Source organism: Mchenga conophoros, linkage group LG22 (genome assembly GCF_057382185.1).
Source record: "Mchenga conophoros isolate Kocher_MC1m ecotype Shallow Benthic linkage group LG22, M_conophoros_male_GT1.1, whole genome shotgun sequence".
Classification (NCBI taxonomy): domain Eukaryota; kingdom Metazoa; phylum Chordata; class Actinopteri; order Cichliformes; family Cichlidae; genus Mchenga; species Mchenga conophoros.
In genome coordinates this window covers 34,979,173-35,004,725 of record NC_140546.1, presented here as the reverse complement: position 1 = coordinate 35,004,725, position 25,553 = coordinate 34,979,173, and the positions used below count along the sequence as shown (strand labels likewise).

General features: G+C 41.7%; 1 protein-coding gene across 1 annotated transcript; it reads right to left on the bottom strand.

The window, feature by feature from the left end:
- On the bottom strand, positions 1-24,138 carry asns (asparagine synthetase). The gene is made up of 12 exons (XM_085262950.1): positions 24,023-24,138; positions 22,773-23,028; positions 14,007-14,244; positions 13,751-13,936; positions 13,562-13,663; positions 9,800-9,927; positions 9,548-9,674; positions 9,085-9,191; positions 1,933-2,033; positions 1,299-1,380; positions 1,062-1,217; positions 1-539 (listed from the first exon to the last, which is right to left on the bottom strand). The coding sequence occupies exons 2-12, from the start codon at positions 23,019-23,021 to the stop codon at positions 330-332; spliced, it is 1,686 nt and encodes a 561-aa protein (XP_085119076.1). The 5' UTR covers positions 23,022-23,028; positions 24,023-24,138; the 3' UTR covers positions 1-329.
- Between the last annotated feature and the right edge of the window lie 1,415 nt (positions 24,139-25,553).

Sequence of the window (25,553 nt, the reverse complement as noted above, 5' to 3'; positions counted from 1 at the left end):
TTCATTTTTATTTCAAACATTTCAAACATGTGCCTTCACAATCATTACAAAATATCATTCCATTATTTGTTTGAAAAGGAGTAGGCTGAAGTATTTACTTATTTGTCCCTACCCCCTCAGTGCTCAATGAAAGTCCACTAGCAGTTGGAGCTTATAGCAGGGTAACTAAGAGATGGTTCAGGTTCACCTGATCCATCTCCAGCTAGTCAGTATCAGAAAGGAAAATCTGAAAGTTTGAAGCCTAATCTTAAAAGCAGAAGAGCTTTGTCTTCGTTCTCTCAGCTCAGCGGAAGAAATTTTAACTGTAATTACACCCTCAAACACACAAATCATTGGTCTTTCTCAGGTTTATAGATGGACAAGGTACGGGCTGATGGATCGATGGCATCAATCCAGCGCGGCATCCAGTAATGGGAGAGCCACTGAGCACGGTCTGGGTAGTGCTTCTCAAACTCCTGTCTATAGTAGTAGGCCTCTTTAGTGCGTGGGGGATTGTGAGGGAACCTCTTGTAAGCTTCCTCCATGTCATCATCGTTCACCTAAAAAAAACAACAACAAAACAAAACAGACGGGTCACTCGCAAACTTTGTTCAATCAATCAAAGCATCAACATCAACTAACGAGCAATGTCATAATACAGAGCTAAGAGGAACACCTACAATTTACTGAACCTCTCTCTGCGGTTTAATTAAAGATTTTAACGCTGTCGTGATTAGTGTATTTGATCAATTTTCTGTGGATTCTTGGCCCGTTCTAATTTAAATTTACTTTAAATGCAAAATTTTAAGTTAAAGTAAATCTTTTATTCTGTCAAAGTGGTGCCATTGCACTGAGCTTGGAATTCTGATTTTTAGTAAGTGCACCTGTGTTATGAATTTGAAAATTTCCTACGTTGCCTTGTTCTTGCGTTATTGCATTCACAAACCTGGGTGTCTGCACCACCTGAAATCTGCCTGAAATCAGTCGAGATTTACTAGATTGTGAGAAGGCCGAAATCAATGTTAACATAAAAACTTTACTGTGAATGGGACCGAGTCAGAGGTTTCTCTACCAAATATTACCATTGACTCCAGATGCTCCTGCAGGTACGTGTACCAGGACTTCTTCACAGATGTCAGGCCATCACTAAAGGCTTCTTTACGCCTCCAGAGAATCTCATCAGGTATCAAGTCGAGACCTTTGAAGGACTCCCTCAGAAGGTGCTTCTCCACTCCATCCTGGTTTCACAGGACACAATACACTATTATTACAAAGCAAAGTTGCATGATAGTGTGGACACCAATATTGTACAGACTCACCCTAGGAACCCTCATTTCCTCAGGCAAGGAGAGGTAGTACGCTGTGAATCTGTGGTCCAGGAAAGGCACTCTCAGCTCCAGGCTGAAAGAGAGCGACACGAAATGAGCCTGAACTGAAATAGTCCATTGCAAAATCAATTTCTATCAAATTGTGTGAGTACAGGACAGGGTTACTAATAGGTCTATGCTATTAATCAGAACTCTGTCATTAATTTTTATTACTATATTTGAATAATAGTCAGCGTCACCCTATTGGTTGGTTGCATTATTTGGTGACCACTATTGGTTAATCACTGACATTTTGGCAATGGTTAAAATGAATGCATTAGTTATTTTACCACGAAAGCTCTCCAGCTGAATTCCTGCTGTCCACTTTACCCTCCATCCTTTTTCCCCCCTTTTTATGGTCAAATTAAAGATGCTTCATGAGCACTACATGCTCTGAAAAGCTGTTGCACAAACAATTACAGCCAATTCTGAACGAAGTAATTGTAATTACAGGACATTTTTTCAGCAGAAAATTATCGCCAACAACAGGCAAAGTGCAATGTTCCCTTTTTATTTTTTGCTAGATTCTTTCAGTTACCGGTCTTAATTCTTCGGGCAGGGCTAGTGAGTAACAAAGAAGGGCTACCCATGTGCAGCAGTGGTCCGATCAGCACGGAGAACATCAAACATGTAGAGCTCCTCCATCAGACGAATGCTGTCCTCTGCTGCAGCTTTGGGTGTTGGAGCCTAGAGGAGAAATAAAGCCATGTTTAAATGAATCCTTTTCGATTGGCATTCTAACTTTAGGTTCAGTCTGAAGTTTTCCTTCAGACGTTGTAATATTTCTGGATCACAAGTCTGACAATTCTGGCTAACAAAAGTGCTTCGTATATTTTGTCTGTAATTATCATTTAAAATCATTTTTATTTAAAGCAATGAAACGTCAAAAGAAAAAAACAAATGCAATGAACTTAGATTTGCTCTACTTTGTAAGGTTGTCCAGATTTTTTGAGAAGTATAATCATCCCAAAGCATAAAGATTTCTGTATTCAGATCAGTTTAAAAAAAGAAGTCTTTCTTCTGCACAAGTTTGAGAAGCCACATGCAAGTCAGAACAGGAATTCCAGAGAAGTGATCCAAGCATGTCAAAAGTATTCATTCACCCATCCAAATCAATGAATTCAGGTGCTCCAGTCACTATAAAATCAAGCACCTAGGCATACAGACTGCTTCTAGAAATATTTGTGAAAGAATTGGTCGCACTCAGGAGCTCCATAGTGGTACCATAATAAGATTCCAACTGTGCAACATAGGGATGGGTATTGATAAGATTTTCACGATTCCGATTCCATTTTCGATTCTGTTTAACGATTCGATTCTCTTATCGATTCTTTTTTTTTTTAAAAAGGAGAACACTAAGGTCGATTAGCTTAGAACTTTGTTTTATATCTTCTCTTTGAACAAGATAGAAATTTAGGAGTAACATGGCCTTACAAACCCAACAGTGAGATCTTAAGAGATCCAGCCTACGGCTCTTCAATGGGGTGTCACAGGATCCCCAGGAAAAAAAATTGTAAATGTAAAATAATAAAATAAATATTCTTCTGTAGCAATAACAAAGTATAACATAAATTGTTCTGTGGCAATTACACAAGAATATCCAGTAATGTCCCTGCCTACAATTAAACACATTCACTTACGGAAAATCGGGGGCATCTGCTGTGGCAGCCTTTTACCACAAACTGAGTCACTGCTCAGTGACATTCGTCTATCCTGGCCTGAAAGGAGACGCTAAAGGTAGACTGCAGCGAGAACTGCCAGCATCTGAGCCAGCCTCTGTCTGTCTCATCATGGTCACCTAAATGCACAGTAATGGCAGGTTTTGTAATAAGGCAGATCGCGCTAACATAATATGCACTGTTGTTGATTATTTACCTGCCGCATTAACGGGAGAGGACGTGCAAACGTTACCGCTGCTGCTGGGTTGAGATTCACGAGTCCGGAGCGGAATTAAAAACACGACATTCATTTGAGGTTATCGTGTGTTTTTTTTTGAGCAAATGCTTTTGCATATTCGTAGTGTTTCCTCCCTTAAATGAAATATCTACTTTGCAAGTATTGCAAGTTGCCCTGTTGTCATCCGTTCTCATAAAGTACGGTGGGGCAAAAAAGTCAGCCACCGATTGTGCAAGTTCCCCCACCTAAAATGATGACAGAGGTCAGTAATTTGCACCAGAGGTACACTTCAACTGTGAGAGACAGAATGTGAAAGAAAAATCCATGAATCCACATGGTAGGATCTGTAAAGAATTTATTCGTAAATCAGGGTGGAAAATAAGTATTTGGTCACTTCAAACAAGGAAAATCTCTGGCTCTCACAGACCTGTAACGTCTTCTGTAAGAAGCTTTTCTGTCCCTCACTCGTTACCTGTATGAATGGCACCTGTTTGAACTCATCATCTGTATAAAAGACACCTGTCCACAGCCTCAAACAGTCAGACTCCAAACTCCGCCATGGCCAAGACCAAAGAGCTTTCGAAGGACACCAGGAAAAGTATTGTAGACCTGCACCAGACTGGGAAGAGTGAACCTACAATAGGCAAGCAGCTTGGTGTGAAAAAATCAACTGTGGGAGCAATCATCAGAAAATGGAAGACATACAAGACCACTGATAATCTCCCTCGATCTGGGGCTCCACGCAAGATCTCATCCCGTGGGGTCAAAATGATCATGAGAACGGTGAGCAAAGATCCCAGAACCACACGGGGGGACCTGGTGAATGACCTGCAGAGAGCTGGGACCAAAGTAACAAAGGTCACCATCAGTAACACACTACAACGGCAGGGAATCAAATCCCGCAGTGCCAGACGTGTTCCGCTGCTGAAGCCAGTGCATGTCCAGGCCCGTCTGAAGTTTGCCAGAGAGCACATGGATGATACAGCAGAGGATTGGGAGAATGTCATGTGGTCAGATGAAACCAAAGTAGAACTTTTTGGTATAAACTCAACTCGTCGTGTTTGGAGGAAGAAGAATACTGAGTTGCATCCCAAGAACACCATACCTACTGTGAAGCATGGGGGTGGAAACATCATGCTATGGGGCTGTTTTTCTGCCAAGGGGACAGGACGACTGATCCGTGTTAAGGACAGAATGAATGGGGCCATGTATCGTGAGATTTTGAGCCAAAACCTCCTTCCATCAGTGAGAACTTTGAAGATGAAACGAGGCTGGGTCTTCCAACATGACAATGATCCAAAACACACCGCCCGGGCAACAAAGGAGTGGCTCCGTAAGAAGCATTTGAAAGTCCTGGAGTGGCCTAGCCAGTCTCCAGACCTCAACCCCATAGAAAATCTGTGGCGGGAGTTGAAAGTCCGTGTTGCTCGGCGACAGCCCCAAAACATCACTGCTCTCGAGAAGATCTGCATGGAGGAATGGGCCAAAATACCAGCTACTGTGTGTGCAAACCTGGTAAAGACCTATAGTAAACGTTTGACCTCTGTTATTGCCAACAAAGGTTATGTTACAAAGTATTGAGTTGTATTTTTGTTATTGACCAAATACTTATTTTCCACCCTGATTTACCAATAAATTCTTTACAAATCCTACCATGTGGATTCATGGATTTTTTTTTCCACATTCTGTCTCTCACAGTTGAAGTGTACCTCTGGTGCAAATTACTGACCTCGGTCATCATTTTACGTGGGGGAACTTGCACAATTGGTGGCTGACTAAATACTTTTTTGCCCCACTGTATAATCAAATTTTTGAGCGTTTGAGCCGCTTAGGCGCTGTGTTTCCTGCCAGGTAAATGACGCTCCGCAACGTGGTGACGTCATTCGGGGCGACTGGAATCAATAAGGGAATCATTTGCAAAAATGGCAAACAATTCCAAGGAATTGAAACAGTGGGAACCGGTTCTCAACAAGAACCGGTTTTCGATACCCATCCCTAGTGCAACAAGTCCAGTTGCAAAATTTCCTTGCCACTAAATATTCCACAGCCAACTGTTAGTGGTGTTATAAAAAGTGGAAGCGACTGTGAACGATAGCAGCTCATCTACAAAGTGGTAGATTGTTTAAAATCAGAGCGGGGTCAGCAGTTTGGCAGTTGCCAGGAGAACAGTACTTGTCTGCCTGCACTGTGCCAAGTTGTGGCGGGGCGTGGTAATCGGTGCAGCAGCAGGATAGGCGAATGCACCTGCAGGGCATCCAAAATCACACCTCGCCAGGTTAATAGACTAAACTGGGTCACGTCATGTTTTTGTTTGTGTATTCTTGTGGCTGGCATCTAGGGAGCTGCAGCCGAGGCATGTTGTAACAGCAGCCGAGTTACATAAAGAGTAAAAAGTCACTGAATGCTGGATCGTGGTCCTGTCGTGCCTCCTACCTGCCACAGAAGTGGTCGGTGAAGGGAGCATTATGGTCTGGGGTTGTTTTACTGCAGTTGGGCTCGGCAACTTAATTCCTGTGAAAGGACCTCTAAAGGCTTCAGCATACCAACACATTTTGGACAATTTCATGCTCCCACGTTTGTGGGAGTTTTGGGATGCCTCCCTCCTGCTCCAACATGACTGCGCACCAGTGCACAAAGCAAGACATGGATGAGTGAGTTTGGTGTGAAAGAACTTGACTGACCTACCGAGTCCTGACCTCAAGCTGACAGCATTCCTTTGGGATGAATTAGAGGGGAGACTGCCAGCCAGACCTGTTCATCCAACATCAGTGTCTGATCTGTCTGACAGGCTGAAGGTTAAGGCTAAGCCTCTGTCCTGCTTTTCCCTTCTTACTGTTGCCAAATGCATTCTCATATGGGGTCATCTGACAGTTGGGGTTTTTGTAGGGTCTTTACAATATAAAGCACCTTGAGGTAACTGGTGTTGTGATTTAGCATTGTATAAATATGTCTGTGGAGGTTCTCAGTCATCCAGGTCATCGTAGTCAAAGGAGCTTGCAAAGAAAAGCGTCTGGACTTCTTTAAGTTGCTTGAAGACGTTTCACCTCTCATCCGAGAAGCTTCTTCAGGTCTAAGGTCAAATGGTGGAGAGTCCCAGATATAAATCTAGTGGGAGTATCCCCCCACAGAGGGACAAAAGGACCCCTGATGATCCTCTAAGAAGCCATCAATGTCCACTGTGAGCGACCACATAATAATAATAATAATAATAATAATAAATATCTATTCTCTAGATTGTAGAGACTGATTTTGCCTCTAAACAGGAAAATTACTACAGAAGTAGTTACAGTGATTTTCAGCAGGTGGTGGAAACCCTAAAGTCAGTTTTAATGGCTCAGCACAGGGAAAAGAGCCACAACTCACAATTTCTACTGAGAGCTCCAGTAGATTTTCTTAGTGTGCAGGCTGTGATCAGCAGACCTGCAGCTCTTTGTGGATTTATACACCTGGATTCAACCAGATGTGAGCAGATGTTTTATGAATTGTCCTGGCCAATTTCCATCCTCTACACTGATAGTATTGTTTATATTAACTTAATACTAGATGGCCACTGTGCATCACAGTACAGCAAATAAACCTGTTTATCCTACACTAACCTACATAGGATTTTCTACTGAGCCTCAAAATAACAGTCAGTTTTTCAGCACATTAAACAACATGGGAAAAAAAAAACAAAAAAAAAAAAACAAAAACAGTGTGACATGTACAGACCCAATATCTGACTTGGAACAGAATAGCCCTTTATTGTCATTGCACATGTACAAAAAATTGTGGAAATTATTTAAAGACATGAGGACTTGCATATAAGATTTAAACTAGTTTATCAAACACCACTGAGCAGCCGTTGTCTTTAAATCCAATCTCTCTTCCTCCTCTCCGGTCCTGAGTCAAGTTTGCTCTTTCTTTTCTCTCCCTGTGAAAAACAGCAGCTGTACCTTTAGCTGCAACACACTGTACGACAAACTGCACACAAACAGTTTGATGTTTGTTGGGCTGATACAAACGCTGCATTTGAAATGACCTGTCACTTAAAAAATGTCACTCCCTTTATGCTCGCCCTTTTGTAGGGTACGCTAGATGCCAAGGTGCCCAAACCGCAACTTATGGACACCTGCAGTCGTTCCAGTTTTGTGACAGGAATAAAAAGAAAGAAAGGAAAAAGAAAACAATCCACTTTAACCACTGACAATGGCCCACAATTGTGCCTCTTTGATCTCTTTTTATGCTACATCCTGCCTTTCATGCATTACTATTCACGCTCCAATCAGTTTGATGTGTGAAGGCGGCAGTAACATGAAATAATAACTTCCCTCAAATGTCTTAATGAGCCTGCTTTAAAATGTAAGGAGTGGAAAATACAGATATTTTTTTTGAAAATGTAGGGGGTAAAAATAAAAAACCCAAAACAATAACTCGTAATAAAGTATAAGTAAAGTACAGATGCCTGAAAATTGTACTTAAGTTCAATAAGGAAGTATTTGTACTTTGTTACTTCCCACCTATGCCCATTACTGTATGTTCAAACTAACAAAGTGAGAAAGAGAAGAAATGTAAAGGTGATGAATACCCCACGCTGTACTCGAACTGACAATCTTCAGCAGGCAAAAGAAAGATAACAGAAATAATTATGAAATCAGGCAACCAATATCAAAATGATCTGGAAAGTAGTTCAGTCTGCAACCTCATGACATACAGCAAATAGCTTACTGCTGTAGAGTGAAAACAGGTGTACCTAATAAAGTGGCTGCTAGGTTTACTAAAGAGGCTCAGTATCAGTTTTGTGACTCAAAGTATTTTTGTGGCTGGTCTTATGACTCATGAATTGGTAAGAGTTTCACTTTCAGAAGATGAAAATTTGTAATTCACATTTGCATTATTTAAAGTCTGTGGCACATGATTTGCTGCAAATTGCAAGAAATGTAACACTGGAAACAATCCTGTCTTATGCCTGTTGTGGTCGTGATAGTCACTATCAGGACTGTTTATTTTTAAGAGGGGGAAACAATATCACAACCAGTGCATCATTGTTGTGTTTGTTGTTTTGACTGTGTTCACCTGATGGTTTCTATCTCTGAATACAAATTAACTATTCTGTTTGGGAATGCAAACTTTGAGGTAGCAGGAGTCATTCCTTGGGAGCAGGGACCATGGGAGTCATGTTTGTGTTGCTCTGGTTTTCCCCGGGACCACAAAAAGAGTGTTATGCTACATGATGAGTCTAGATTCAGCCTGTGCTGTCCAAGTGTGGAGGATGAAGTGTATGGGGTGGCATTTCCCTCAATGGAAAAACAATGCTTTTCACCAGAGGAGGATATATCAATGCGTCGAGTTATCAAGATAAGATTCTACGACCAGTGACAACACATGATCCCACAGAGAAGGGTTTATGTGGAAGTGGAAACGATAAAGTAGCCTGCCTGCAGTTCTGACCTCAACCCCACTGAACACTTGTGGGTGTGCTTAGGTTTGCTGCTCATGTCAGTGACCGACATAACCAGGCTGGCTTACTTGTGACAAAGAATGGGACGCCATCCCACAGAAGTGTGTGACCAAGCTGGTGGTGCCAGGGTGTTGTGCATGTCTCTTCTACATTCTACTAAAGCAACTCTCTATTAAATGAATACATTTTTAAACTGCCAATATTCTTCAGACTTCAATTATCAGTAGCCCAGTAAGCAGTTTGGCATTGGCAGAGAAGATTTGAGATGGCCATAGTATAAGGTTTATGAAGCACTGTTACACAAATTTCATTAATTTTTGTACTAAGTTTATGTGTTGTCACAATTCTATTACATTTAAGATAAATCAGCCTGAAAAAACAAAGGTAAACCATCAAACTCACCTTGTGGAAGTAAATGTATCCCTGCGTCAGCTCATCAGAACCCTCTCCAGAGAAGATCACCACACTGTCAGTCTTCTGTCTGATGTACTTTGAAATCAAGTACATGCCTGTACAGTTAATAGTAAAAGAGTGTAGAGTCAAGTGCATTCCTGTTCATGTACCCTTATAAAAACAAATCACAACCTACTGAATGTATAATATACAACTAGAATGCTGTTATGTTTGATTACATTACAGTTAATATCCTACATGTCCGACGCCCGTGTGGTGGTGCCCTGATACAAGGCCACGTAAATTTTGATAACTTTTTCCCTTAATAAGTGAAAAAATAATTAAAAAACTATTTTAAAACATATTTGACAATGTAAAACATTTAAGTATGACAAATAAGCAAGAAAGTAAAATCAAGAAGGGACAAACGTTTTCACAGCACTGTATATAAAGTGCTTTGTGTTCCACTCACCCACAGAGGCACGTATTGTGGTGATGTCATAGCTCTCCAGGTGGAAGATGACATCCTTCACAACTTCAATACCTTCTTCTACAGTGAACGTCACCTCATGGTGTTCACTACCAATATGAGTGGCCACCTGACAAAACACCAATTGATGATTAAAAACACACCAAGACCTTTTTTTAAGTGATCCGTGACACACGCCAATGTTATAAGCTTAAGTTATAAGTTAGAAACAGGTCTTATAAGTGAGGGACAAACCTTGCGAGCAGCTACGATGTCTGGACTGTCGTCTGATCCGATTGCAAATGTCTGAACGGGATATGGCAGCTTCTCCTCTTTGGCCAGTTTTACAAGTGTAGCAGCAACCAAACTGGAGTCCAGACCACCTGAACAACAGTAATATACGTTTATATTCTATATCTGGAGTTACAGAGGGTTCTATGCTGAGAACAATTGGATAGATAAAGTTGGGCATCATCTGAATAGAAGTAAAAATGCATGCGGTGTGTTTTAATGATACCATCTAAGAAAAGCTACTATAATGTAAACAGAAGGACCTAGCACAGAAGCCTGTGGAACTCCAAAATTAACCTGTGTGTGTGAAGAGGACTCCTCGTTTATGGGAACAATTGGAATCTATATCTACGTCATATCTAGATATGATTCAAACACGGTACCTTTAATACCTACAGAAGGTCTAATCGCTGTGATAAAATATGATAGTCAACACTATCAAATACCTGGTTGAGGATTAGGAGGACAAGCAGAGATTAGTTCTAAACCATTCCTGTTTTATAACCACTCTTTCAAGAATTTTTGAGAAAAAATTAAAGATGAATCAAGTGATGTAGTGGTTTAATTACTGCAAGCTTGAAGGCCTGTGGTATGTAGCCCGTTAACAGAGATAAGCTGATTGCATTTAAGCTCGAAGCATTATTTAATAATAGGTCTTCTTTGAGCAGTACTTGTACACAAAAAATGTTTTTTAAAGTTTGGAGAAAGTAATTAGTGAAGTTAACTCAAAAAGATCGATTGGAGAACAAGACTAAAAAGCAAGAGATTGTATAACAAATGCTGCATTTCTAACAAGGCTTGGACTGGAAAATGATTTACTTACAGAAGTCAAAGAAAAAGCTGTGAGCTTAGTTTTTTAAGGACTACGATTTAAATCACTGTGTGACCAAACATGCAGGAAAATACAAGAACTTGTCTGATGAATTGCGGGTCAAGGAGTCGGATGCTTTGCTAGCTACACTGCAAAGCCAACAATGATTTATTTTTGTTACAAATCTACACACATCCAGGGATGCAGCTGACAAGGCAAGTTGTTTCATATCCCACACAAACTGTTTTCTGATGGAGAGCTTATTAAAGAGAGCTGGGTGGATAAATCAGTTGGAGCCCAAAACAGACTTTAGCTTTTTTGCTGAACGAGAAAAGTGAACTGAAACACATCTAAAGCATTTATCGTTTTTCTATGGAGTTGATTAAATGCTTACATTTGTAAAAGAACTATTCAGTATTTTTAGCCATGTGTTAAATATAAAATGAAGTACTGATAATAATTATTGTTTTCTTGTTTATGACTTGGATTTTCGACTTACTCCACAATTTTATCTTTATCTTAATACAATATCCTTCATCTTTCAATTATCAGTAACATAATCCAAATTAAATAATTTACTGCTCTGTACAGTTGGAGAAAATTAATATTAAGCATAGTTAAACAGAGGTCATGATTGGTTCATCCCTGTGATTAAAGTGTAATTAAAGTAGTGGGGGTTTTTTTTACATTTTAAGAGAAGCCCATTGAGTTTAATAACAGTTTAAATCCCATTCTGAGGCTGTCATTTACAGCAGCGGTCCCCAACCCCCGGGCCTCGGGCCGTGAGTCGTTTGGTACCGGGCCGTGAGAGTTGAGGCTCAGGTGTGAAACGTATAGTTTCCAGGGTTTTTATTGTTTTTATCGTTAACTCTGTTTTCCTGGGTCTTTTCATGTGTGTTATGAATAAATCTTTTTTTCGGTACCGGTACTGGTTTTATTTTGTTGTATTTATCCGCGACACCTTAAAGGCCGGTCCATGAAAATATTGTCGGGCATAAACCGGTCCGTGGTGCAAAAAAGGTTTGAGACCGCTGATTTACAGTATCCACATGGATGCTAAAATCACAATAGTTTGGGAACTGTTTGGTCTTTGGTTGTTTAATACGATGGAATGGAAGCTGCTCCAAGGATTCTAACAATATGGCTCAGAGGTGTCGATTCATTTAAACCAGGGGTGTCAAAGTCATTTCAGCCCACTTCGACCTTAAGTGGGTCAGACCACTGAAACCTTTCTGTCAGTGTAAAGAAGTTCAGTTTTTCTACATGATACAGATAAAGCTGCTGTGACAAAGGAAAGGAATCTGTCAACAACTCTTTGGAGTTGTATTGTAAGAAATAAATGTATAAAATGAATCCAGTTTTGAGGGGGTGGTATGCATTCAGTACTAGGGAGAACACACATAAGGTTTAAGGCCTGGACAAGTTTGAAACCTTTTTTCATTAACAATGGAACATGGCTGAAAATATAAGCTGATATCACTTTAGCCAGCTCCTAATTTTAGAAATTCCACACTCAGTTTTGCAGTCTCCAGTATCATTGAAATACAGCCAGATGCTGCTCACTTTAAGTTTTCGTTTCTTTCTGCTACACTTGCTGTCTGCAGAACGTCCGCCCCACTTCCTTCTTTCACATAATGGCACGTCTGTCTTTGCATGTGATTGGCTGCATGGTGTGCCCATTAAAATAAATACCAAAAGATTCGGCTCCCACCTAGAGATGGGCCATTAATAACTGACATATGAAATTATCTCACAAGCCAAAAGTAATTGTATTCGGCCCACAGGCCAGATGTTTCACACCCCTGATTTAAATGATCACAATCATCCTGCTGTATCCAGGTTTTTCTAAAGCAAAGTAAACTATGTTGATCAATTATAAACTCGTGTACTAGCAGGAAGAGACCTGATGTTTACAAATCCACATTTCACCGTTTTACTCTTTGGTGCAGTTGAGCATACTATACAGTTCTTGATGAGGATGTCCACTTCCTGGACAGGGAGGAACGCAGGTTTGAGCGGGGAGCCAAGGACGTCATTTACATGAAAAGGGAAGAACCATCTCTGAATCGAGGAGGGGGCCTAAGGGTGCATCTTTCGCCATCTTACAATGCTGTGATTGCAGCCATTCCCCAACTCTCTGTGAATAGTACTTATGGCCATTGATTAATGATCTTTGATCAGTGGTTGATGATCAATGGTCATGAGAATTTGAATATTAAAGATCAAGAAACTGACCTCCCAGCTCACTGTTTGCCATTGGCTGTAGTTTCAGTCATTATGCAAATGTCCTGTTTATCTGCATTCAGTCACTTGGATGAGTGACGAAACGTTTCTCCCACTGAAAACACAACGTCCAGATGAACAGAATCAACTTTTCTGGGATGATTCTAACTTCAGCGGGCAGTGCCATAAGAGGCTGTCACAGCTGTCATCCATCCCATCTACTACACCTTCCCTATTTCAGTAGCTGCCGGGGCCCAGAGGAGAGAGCTGTGTGGTTTGTGCGCAAGCTGGAGAGGGCAGCTGAGAAGCTGCATGTACAAAATGACCATGACATTAATGCTTATGATCAGTGTATGTTAACTTTTAACCACAACTCTATATGTAAATTGGATTGCGATGAATTGCAAATAAAACACTTCTTCACTTGTGAATGAACAGAAAGCTCATCACATGTAAGTGAAGTTAATGTTACTGTCAGACAGGTCGACTTACTCACACAGAATATGTCTATGTATGAACGCCTACTCTTAGGCGCTAAAGCAGAATAGCATGTCTCAAGGCACAGAAGCCAAATGAAAATGCAAGCCCTTTCAAAAAGGACATAAGATTAACACACACACACACACACACACACACACACACACACACACACACACACACACACACGTTGTGCTCCACATAGCAGATGTTACCTGACAGAAGACAACCAATTCTCCTGTGAGCCATGAGACGTTTCCTTACAGCATTTTCAAACAGATTTCTGATGTTGCTCTTCACCAGTTCCTCATCCAAACCTAGGGAGACAAACTCTTTAATGTCCTTCACAAATACCATCTACCACTAGAAATGCTTGATGTTTAAAGTGGTGAATAGACTCTTACTTATAGGTAGTTTCTCCACTGTATCATAGATGGCATGAGAAGGCTGTTGTCTGCAGCAGTGAAACTGTTCCATCTGAATAGACTGAACTTTGCCACTTGGCTTTAAATCAAAGACCTCAAAGTGCCCAGGGGGGAAGGGGACAATGCTGGCAGGAGTACCCATGCCATGGGTAATGTCTATCAAGCCTGTGATCAGAATAAGGTTAGTAGTGCAAACATATAAAGAAGCAACATTCAATATAAACCATCCCATTACCTTTGGCCTCCGAGCACAATGCAAGGAATCCATCGTCTGTGAGGAGTTTGAACAAAGGCCTAACACCATACGTATCTCTTCCCACATGCACTTTTCTGTTGGCAGTGTCCAGAAGAATGAAAGCAAATACACCATCCAGGAGAGAAGCCATCTTCTTAATGCCAAAGCGGTCATAAAGGTGGAGCAGAATCTCACCATCCATTTTAGTCTGGCAATCAAACTCAAATTGCTTCCTCAGCTGAAAGAACAAATGGCAACAAAATGATCATTTTAACTTTCATTAGTAGGGCTGGACCCTTAACCACTCTGGAATTTCCCCAGATGGCCATGAGAACTGCTTCTGTCTCTTTAGGTTAAGAAACAGGTGGGGGAGGATTGTGGTACCTGGCACACCCAGGTCTGTGCAGTGAGGGTGCAATGGGAGTGTGAGGCCCCGATCTTTAATTCCCAGATTTGGCAGAGCTCCATCCCAAGTGAGGCTAGGGACATTGAGTCATGTTCTGCACCCCACTGCCAGAGCTGCAGTACAGTGCTGCAGCCACAAGGTGGTTGGTGCCTGTTATGGCAGTTATCGCCAAACAAGATGGAAGACACCGTAAGCGAAGGGAGCAGTTAAACTGAAGTACGAGTCCTATTAAGCTAATGGCAAAAGGCAAAGCCGGATGTGGCTCTAGCTGAAGCAAAAACGCAGGCATTGGAGGAACACAGTGAGGCCATGAAGCAAACCTTTGTCAGCAGGAATAGAGTGCTGCTGACTTCAAATGAGGATACAGTCAGGCAGTTTTGTTTATATAGCACCAAATCAGCGTGAACAGTGAGCAAGTGAGCATGCTTGCTTCTTTAATGACTTGGCACTAGGGGTGGGTTTTGATAATCGATTTATCGATTAAAATCTATTCTAGCTCGGATAACGTGATATAGATTCATTAAAATCCTGAATCGATTTTTTAATATAAATTTATTTTGCCCAAAATGCCAGAAACTCAGGTGAAACCTCACAAAAAAACCCACCAAACAGCTAAAACAGTGAATGAGAGCAGAAACACGGATTCTGCACATAAATGTAAACACACAGCTCGGACCCGCCAGATCAGAATCAGTGAGATGTCGCCTTTCTCACCCGACGGCACGGTCGGGGCTGAAAGCCGACAGGTCGCTGATTCTGATGTTTCGGCGGGACCGCACTTTGTGTTTACGCCCTTTTTGCGCTGATTCTAAAGCTGTTAGTTTGATCTCTCTCCAAACAATATTGACCAAACCAGCAGCAAAAGATCCAAACTACGCTTCACAAAAACATAAACATTCCCTCTTACTGTTGCGGTTTTGCTTCCACCACTCCTCATTTACATGAATAAATGGGAGTATATGAGAGGATGTAAGTATTAGTGTGTCTAATTCCTGCATCCTCTAATGTCTGTAACAACATTACGGTCAACAGTATGGAACACTGCAGTGACGTCTCACAGGACAAATACAGAGGAGTGCACTGTCCACAAGAAGATCATTTGTAACCCCAAAAGGTTGATTCTGTTCACTTAGATGTAGCCTTTTCTGAATACGCTGTTACGTTCCCCTGAGGAGGCCCTGCTAGGGCCATAACACCCCCCCCATAAATACAAACCCGTTGTTTGTCAAATGATTATGATAAACAAAACCACAAATCAAGTCCGTAACCGTCGCATCAACAAATTGCAGGCTTTCCACCTACCAAACCCCATAGCAACGGTTAGGCATTTCCTGCGGAAACTGCCAACCCCATCTCAGTGGGTTCACAACATTGACAGAGAGTGGCCCCAGACCCTCGAAACAGTGTCCCATGTGATAGCCAGGGCTTTGGACCATCATATGTGGAGAACCCAGCAGGCAGCTAGTGGGCCTTACTGAAACACTTTGCAGACTATTCCTCAAGTCACCGGTACAGGCATGTTTGTTAGCCAGGGTTGCGGGTCTTACTGGTGGTTTTATACATGATCTGTCCACCTGCAGGTCATTTTGAGGAACTGGGACATTGTCAACCAGCAGCAGCTCAGGGTTAGTTGACCTCTTACACTGACTACATGACACTACTGAGCAATTATGCTCCAAGTGTAGCCTCTTAATAGGCCTGGCAACCTTGTCGGTTTGAGAGCCACGACTGACTTTTCTCAAAGCAGGCCCTTTTTGCTTTGAGTTTGCTTTCTGTTTGAGTTTCAGTCTCAAACAGTTAGCAACAAGGTGTCCAGGTTTGTGGCAGAAGAAACAAAGCTTCGTTTTGGGTCTCGAATCCACAACTTTTTCAGCTTCGTTAGCTGGCTCCCTCCTAGCTCTCCAAGATGTATTATAGTGAGAAGGGATGTCACATTCTACCGCATTTGTTTTATGAGTTAGGGTAAACTCATCGGCCAGTATGGCAGCCTGCTGTAAAGTGGAAACCCTCTGTTCACTTAAATAAAGAGCAATACACTCAGGAACAGAGTTTTTAAAATCCTCCACAAGCATGAGCTCACGTAACAACCCCAAACTGTTAACCTGGCTTGCAGAGCACCACCTATCAAAGAGCTTCGCATTGTCCCTAGCGAAGTCAAGATAGAACTGACCCTGTGCCAACTCCAAACCTCGAAAATGCTGCCTATAGGCCTCAGGCACAACTTCATAGGCTTGGAGGACGGCACTTTTAATCTTTTCATAAACTAGGCTGCCCTGCCTAGACAGACCAGAGCAAGCTTGCTGAGCCTTACCTGTGAATTTACACAGCAACATCACCCCCCACACGTCTTCAGGCCACTGTAATGCAGTTGCTATGCTTTCAAACACACTGAAGAAGCTCTCAACACTGGACTCACAGAAAACGGGAACCAGGTGGATGTTATTGCTTACAAACGAGCTTCTAGACACCTGTGCACTGATGGCTGCATCAGCCATTTTGGGGGCTGGAGAAGGGTTAGAAAACACACCCTAATTTAGACACAACCACACCCGTCTGCCAACTCACTCAGACTACCCAATAATTAACCGATTAATGGAAAACTACACAACTTACTTTAACTGACCAACTTACCTCTTGCAGTATACACATTAAACAAACACAACTTACCCAGTTCCTAAGCACAACAAACTTTACCTATCTTCTGGAGCGTGCCGGGCTCGAGGCGACTTGAAAGGCGAAACTTCAGCGACTGGAGCCCTGAATTGCCTACCCCCAACAGGGAACGAATCCCCGCCCAGGATTACTCCGAAAATAAAAAAGGCAAAATAACAAAAGAGTGCCCGAAGGAAGAACTTTATAAGCTCAGCTGGACACTCACCTAACTTAACTGGGAAGTTGAATCTCTAAAGGTGAAAAAAAGCAAGATAATCAAATACCAATTCCAACTCAAAACTCCCTTTTCAACTATCCCGGATGAGCCGCCACTTGTAACGTTCCCCTGAGGGGTCTAGGCAGGGAGGGGGAAGTAACAAAAGTGACTGGGTCAGAAAAAGGAGTCAAGGGGTAAATTAAAGAGTTTTATTAAAGTTTCAATTTATACTAACTAAAAGAGACGGACGAGCCGCTATCACCATTTAAGAAAACAAACAAAACTCAGGCGTTGGTCAATAAAGCACAAAGTAAGTCAAAAAGAGTGCAGCTCACTAGCTGCAAACACAGACACGCAGCTCACTAGCTGGAAACACCCCAAAACACTCAGCTCACTAGCTGTAACCACACTAATGGCACTCTGGCCCAGAGCTCACCTTTCCCTGGGCTTAAATACTTTTAATTACTGATGAGAGTCAGCTGCACAAAAGGGAAAGGTGGCACCTCCAGCAGAAGAGGTAGTGGGACACTCCCACACAGGCACCTTCAGGAGGAGGCCCTGCTAGGGCCGTAACAATGCTCTGTCCAGATGAACAGAATCTGTTCAGCAACAACTGCAATCAAGCATTTGCGATAACTGGCAATGAGTCTTTTACAGCGCTGTGGAGGAATTTTGGCCCACTCATCTTTTGCAGCCACATTGGAGGGTTTTTCGAGCATGAACCGCCTTTTTAAGGTCATGCTACAGCATCTAAATCTGATTCAGGTCAGGACTTTGACTGGGCCAAACTCCAAAGTCTTTGTTTTTCTTAAGCCATTCAGAGGTGGACTTGCAGGTGTGTTTTGGACCATCGTCCTGCTGCCCACAACCAACTTGGGGTCACGAACAGATGGCTAGACATTCTCCTTTCAGATGTTTTGATAGACAGCAGAATTTAGCACAGCAAGTCTTCCAAACCATCTCACTACCACCACCACATTTTATTGATGGTGTGATGCTCCTTTTCTGAAATGCTGCCTTTCTTTTACGCGAGATGTAATCGGGCACACGTCTTACAAACATTTCAACTTCTTATATTTATCTGAAGTTGCAGATGCCCAAGTCTTGGGCATCTTCAAGATGTTTTCTGACAAAACTAAGATGAGCCTTCATGTCCCTTTTGCTCAGCAGTGGTTTTTGTCTTTGGACTCTGACATTCAGGCCATTTTTATCTTAGTTTCTTATTGTAATCCTGAACACTGACATAAACCGAGGCAAGTGAAGGCTGCAGTTCTTTGGATGTTGTTCTGGGGTCTTTTGTGACCTCTTAGTCGTGCTGCACTCTTGGGGTAATTTTGGTCGGCTGCCACTCCTGGGAAGGTTCACCACTGTTTTCGCCATTTGTGGATAATGTCTCTCACTGCGATTTGCTGGAGTCCCACAGCTTTAGAAATGGCATTATAACCTTTTCCAGACTGAGAGATCTCAATTACTTTGTTTCTCATTTGTTCCTGAATTTCCTTAGCTCATGGCATGATGTCTGGCTTTTGAGGTCTACTCCACTTTGTCAGGCAGGTCCTATTTAAGCGATTTCTTTATTCAGAAGGTATGATAGTAATCAGGCCTCGGTGTGGCTGGAGAAATGTAACTCAACTTTATGTTATAGGGGAGAAAATCACTTTTTCACACAGGTCCATGTAGGTTTTGATTTTTTCCCTCTCGATGATAAACACCTTCATTTTAAAACTGCATTTTGTGTTTACTTGTGTTATCTTTGTCTAATATTTAAATTTGTTTGGTGATCTGAAACATTGAAGTGTGACAAACATAAAAAAATAAGAAATTGGTAAGGGTGCAAACACTTTAATGCCCCACTATCTCGAAGACTTGATTACAATTCTTGCTGCCAAAGATGGCATTAACAGGAATAGGTCACAGTTTTTCCACATAGGACCAGATAGTTTTGGATAACTTTTTTTTCTCCCCAATCATTTAATCAATCAGCGTTTAAGACCTTAATTCCAGACATCCTTACCACCAAACTGGCCCACCCTCAGATTCCCCCTGCCACCTGGTACTGGATCAAAGCTTTCCTCACCAACCGGCCTCAATCAGTCAGACCCCCCACCCCCACTGTCACTCAGCACCAGATCCCCACAGGGGTGCCCCCTATTGTACGCCCTGTACACCTCTGACTGCATACCAACTCACCCAACCAACATCATCATCAAGTATGTTGATGACACCACAGTGGTTGGGCTTATTAATAATAATAATAATAATAATAATAATAATAATAATAATAATGGATTGCATTTATATAGCGCTTTTCAAGGCACCCAAAGCGCTTTACAATACCACTATTCATTCACTCTCACATTCACACACTGGTGGAGGCAGCTACAGTTGTAGCCACAGCTGCCCTGGGGCAGACTGACAGAAGCGAGGCTGCCATATCGCGCCATCGGCCCCTCTGGCCAACACCAGTAGGCAAGTAGGGTAAAGTGTCTTGCCCAAGGACACAACGACCAGGACAGAGAGCCCAGGGATCGAACCGGCGACCTTCCGGTTACAGATGAGATTCCCAACCCCCTGAGCCATGGTCGCCCTTTGTAGAATTTGTACCTCTGGTTCCCCAAAAATAAACTAAACATCCTTAAAACAAAAGAACTTGTCATGACAGTAGCTGGCATAGACAGGTCCACTCCCCTCTCATTATAAATGGAGAATGTTTCACCACCTTCAGGTTTCTGGGCACAAACATCTCTGGTGATCTCATCTAGACCCACAACACCATTCACCCTGGTAAAGAAGGTCCAGCAGTGGCTGCACTTCCTCCATGTCCTGAGGAGGAACAACCTGGACCAGAAGCTGGTCCTGGCCTTCTACCACTCCTCACTGGAGAGTGTGCTCTGCTACTGCCTGCGTGTCTGGTACACAGCAGCCACAACTCAGAACAGGAAGGCTGCACAGAGGGCAATTGAAACTGCCACCCCCCCAAAAAAAAAAAAAAAAAAAAAAAAAAAAAATCATTGGCCTCTGAAACCAAGGCCATCGCAGGATACCCCTTGCATCCAACCCCACACCCACTCATAGCCATAGTCTGAGTAACCCTCATAACTGAGCCGCTCACACACAGACTCTAGTCAGACCAAGTCCATTGCGCTTCTTTCAAGCACTTTGCAACCTGTCTTCTAATGTGTGCCTTTCTCCTGTTTTTATATATATTCCTCTTGTTTGTTATTTATTCTTGCTGTATATAACACTTTATCTCTTTACCATGCACAGTTGGTGTGGAGCACCCACAATTTCATTATACATTTACAATAACAATAAAAAACTATTCCATTCTATTCTTTGTCCAGTATTAAAATTTGTTTAATGATCTGAAACATGCAAGTTTGATAAATATGCAAAACAAATAATAAACTGGGAAATGGAGCAGGGCGATATGACCAAAATATTTATCACGATATACATTTGAAAATTTGCGATAACGATATAACTGACGATATAATTGACACTAGACAAAATGCTTTACAACTCCACAACTTTATGTATTTTCACTTAAACAAGCAGCTGTTTTTTATGTGCATTAAAGTTATATAAAATGTAACAGTGCAAATGCAAATTCTTTGCTGACAGTTTAACCAAAAGGCCTTTCCAGTGGAAACTGGCCGACATATCCTCAGCATAACCATGTATAATATCCACAAAACTTAAAAAGAGGTGATACACACACAATACGGTAACATTATGTTGAAGCACAGTACGTATCACTCCGCGAGGCTCCGCCTACGACAGCCGTAATGCTCCGACAATCCATTAAGCGGTGCGACTTCGTAGCTTAGCAAAGTCGTACTACAACATTTGACAGATTTGCGAGCGCCGTGTACATAAAATCGTTTCGAGGTCAGTAAACACAACCAGAGTTTATACATAAGGCACACGGGATTATAAGGGGCACTGTCGACTTTCAGAAAAATCAAAGGATTGATTTTAAGTGCGCCGCATTTTCCAAAAAACACGGTAATAACGACGGCCCGCTAGCATGCGCTACCAAAAATAGTGCTTTGTTGTGTATCTGACAGATGAAAGCCAAACCAGTTCCACACCACTGAAGTTGCAGCATTTTTACAAACCAGTTCTGGTTCATCGTTTCACTCAACGATCTGCTTTCGCTCTTCTCATTCTCCGTCGCCGCCATGCTTTTTCCACCATGTGCGTATGAAAACAAAGGCACTGCGCATGATCGTTTTACCCATATTCGATCGTGAAATTTCATTTTCTTATTGTTGCCCAACATTATACCGGTATTACCGTGAACGGTATGATATGGCCCAGCTCTACTGGGAAAGAGGCAAATACTTTTCCACTGTATACTCAAAGCCTATAGAAAGAACAGGAGTTACAATAGTGCATTCCTAACATGCACAAAAGATGAGATTGGTTTTATTTATTGGTGGCACCCATACGGAAAAGAAATAGTAAAAACTTATATGTGATTACTCATGAAAGTGGCCACTTTCATGAGTAAATCAAATAAGGCTTACATGATTTACTCATGAAAGTGGCCACTTTCACATTACTTTCATACATTGTTTTAGTAAGTATCCAAAACATACAAGTTTCATTATATAATTTTTTAAGGGATCTTATATCTGTTTTCACACTTATATGCTTTTCATACAAGTTTCACACAAGACAGATACAAACTTTATAAGATTTATACATATCTTTTTCATATGGGCAACCATACCACCCAGCTGTTATCAGACAGGCTTTTTGAAAATTGAGCAAAATTTGTATTTAAAATCAAGCATATAAATCCCTGTTGTATGTGTCACACACGTAAAGAACTGGAAGTATTATAAGCATGAAGGAATTTCTATATTCTCACTGATGATTGGGTGACACTTCTGACACATTAAAGAACAGAAAGCCTAGGCCTTTATCACCATCTGGAGACAATATGCTGTTGAATCAAGAAACTCTAGTGAACACGATCTTCTGAATGAACATGGACCTGGTTTGAACAGTGGGTGTCATCTTATAAATGCACCCAGACAATTCTTTGTTAAATGACATGTTCATGTATGCAGTGGCCGTAGCTCAGGAGGTAGAGCAGGTCATCTACTAATTGGATAGGTTGGTGGTTTAATCCCAGGCTGCTCCAATCTACATGCCAAATATCTTTGGGCAAAATACTAACCCCAAGTTCCTCTCCAGTACATTCATCAGACTGTCAGTGTGTGTGAATGTCAGACAGATAGCATTTAAGCATAGGGAAAAAAAGTACTTGTATGTTGTGTAAAACACTTTCAGTGCTCAGGTAGAGTAGAAAAGCGCTAAATAAGAATCAGTCCTTTTATCATTTATATTAGAGCGTATTATGTTCTACTAGAGACTTTAGTTTGCAGTAATGTGATAACTGGATGTATCCCCTGCTCGAGAAAAATACTTCTTTAAACAACCACTAAAGTTTCAGAACAGAAAGGAGCAGAAGTCTTACTGTTTGGTGGTTGTAAATCTCTCCATTGTAGCAGAGCCACATGTAAGGAAACTTCTTGATGCGCAGCGGCTGCATGCCATACAGCTGGTCCACAATGGCAAGGCGATGGAAGCCAAACCAACAGTTGGTGAAGCCATTAACATTCTCAAAGCGGAAAGCATCAGGGCCTCTGTGAGCAATTTTCATGGCACAGGTGCACTGAACTGACATGGACTCGTCGCTGCCAAACAAAGCCCAGATACCACACATTTTGCAGCTGTGGACAAAAACAAAGAGGCATGTAGCTTACAAAGAGATTACACAGAGTTTAGATTTCTAGAAATGCCTACATAAAAGAGATGATATCCAAATACAACGCAGTGAGTTGGAGGATTTGGTCACCAGCTTCAAAATGAAACTTCAAAAAGCTCAGAGTCTACCTCTCGGATCTCTAACACAGCCAAACAGTAACTTAACAATAACGTAACCCTAACAAAATATCCTTCATTGTTCCTAGTACAATGGGTTTTAAGTAACAGGACATTATCATGCTTTACAGAATTCCCACGCTCCATGAACACAGCAGACTGATTTTCGAATTTGACTTCAATCACGTTTTAAACTAAACATGCGAGGTGGACGAAGATCGCGCTGTACAACTGACTGTGCTGCTGAACACAGTGTGTGTGCGTTGGGAGCGTTTGAGTTAATAAGCCACGAATTGAAGTCTCTGGTTGCTTCGGACGCACCTCAATCTGTAATATAAACTTTAACAGTTACTACGAAATAACTGGGGGGCTTTGGATAATTAGATAGTAGACAACAATAGACCTATCTGTGATAGAAACGGTCTTCAGTTAATACAACTACCATCAAGCGCTATTCATAATCCTACCAATTAAAAATATGCTCAGCTACAACAACTAATATCCGGAAACTATTTGTGGCTTTCTAACGTACGCCGCGTGCTCAGTTGAACCATTCGTCCAGCTGCGGTGTTGTAGTCGGACCGGTGTTCCAGATTAACTGGTGATAGCAACCAGTCTGCTGGGTGCCTCGGATACGCTGAATTTTTATTAACACTGTACACAGTTGGACAGTGCTCAACATTCACATAGCATATGAGATATACTTTTAAAATTGTAATATATTTAAGTAAAATTACACATGGCAGTTTTCCCAGCATGTTTTTGCTGTGAACGCTTCCCAGTGGAAAGCCTCATTCCTGGGCACAAGCTTTTGATGAAGACGAAGAACGCAATGCAGCTTACCGTTTTCACCTTAAAACTTCCGCAAAGAAAGGCATAGACTGTTTGAATACTTGTGGCTAAGATGACGCAACGTTTCAATGAAAGAAGGGAGAAAAAAGCTACACCGCGAAGGCATTTCACCGGATAAGTAACCGCATCTTCAAAATAAGAGCCACGGCACAATAATGGCTCTACAATGATATCAAGATGTTGGAAAAACGTGGAAAAATAGAATGTATTATGAAAAGCACAAACTAGAAAAATAATAATTGGATGGATGCTTGGTAGATATGATAGACATGGTAGGCAATTTATTAAATCATAAAATTAGACGATTTCAAAATGATAAAGTGAAAACTAGGTAGAGATCTTGAGCTTTACTTTGATAAATTCCCTATTCATTTATTTCTAGCAACGGGTTGTTTGACGAAGTAGCTGACAAAGTTGTGTCCGCCTGCAACACTAAAGCCACACCTGCGCTCTGCACCACCTACATGGCTTCTCTTCTTGTGCAGTCTGTCACAAACGGTGGGAAACTGATTTGGCAGCAAAGTTGGTCTTTTTCGCCGCTTAGATCCCATCTACCTGCAGATCTAGTTTTGTAAATGTATTTCCAATGGAAACTAGCTCATGCTGTGAATGCTTGTGTGGTATGATTCATAATGAACACTTGTACCCATAAAAACAAACAAAATGTATTAATTAATAAAGTAATGAAAGTGCAGGCAGCTAAACGCTGCTTCCATATACCAGCCGCACTACAGTCTTGGTTTTTATAGCGTTTATTTTCCAAAGGCTTTCATTCTGAAGGTCATGTTCAAAATCCTGTGCATTTGTTCCTTTCTAGCTTGACACTGCAGCTGCATGCAAAGTTGCATCATACTTGAAAATTGTGTTGTGATATAATCAAATACTGTTGCAGGTTTTGTCCTGACAAGTTTTATTAAGCTCTGAGAAAGAAGCTGTAAAATGGCTCCTCTCTAAAATATACCACAGATGCTGTCTTCTGCTCTGAAATTGCACTTCACTTTATTGGAATAAACGGTTTGAGGTTTGAGATCTTGGAAGTGATTGAGCATTAACTTTGACTATTAAAGTGACAAAGGAACCCTCAATAAATAATATTCATTTATGTTAATTTCTATATTCACACGAAAGTCTGAGGGACTAAAAACACTTCTAAGATCAGTCAATCTTCAGCACAGTTTTTGTATATAGCCAGCACAACTATCATTGGGTATATCATGAAATACCAAAACTCCCTATCCATCCATCATCTTCTTATCCGGGGCCGGGGCAGGGGGGCAGCAGCCTTAGCAGAGAAGCCCAGATCTCCCTTTCACCAGACACCTTCTCCAGCTTGTCTGGGGGAACACCAAGGCGTTCCCAGACTGGCCAAGAGATACAATCTCTCCAGTGTGTCCTGGGTCTACCCTGGGCCTCCTCCCGGCGGGACATGCTTGGAACACCTCACCAAGTAGGCATCTTCGGTGGGAGGTAGGCAGGTGAGCCATTGCACCCTTACCCTCCTGGGGCTGGCTGGCTAATACTT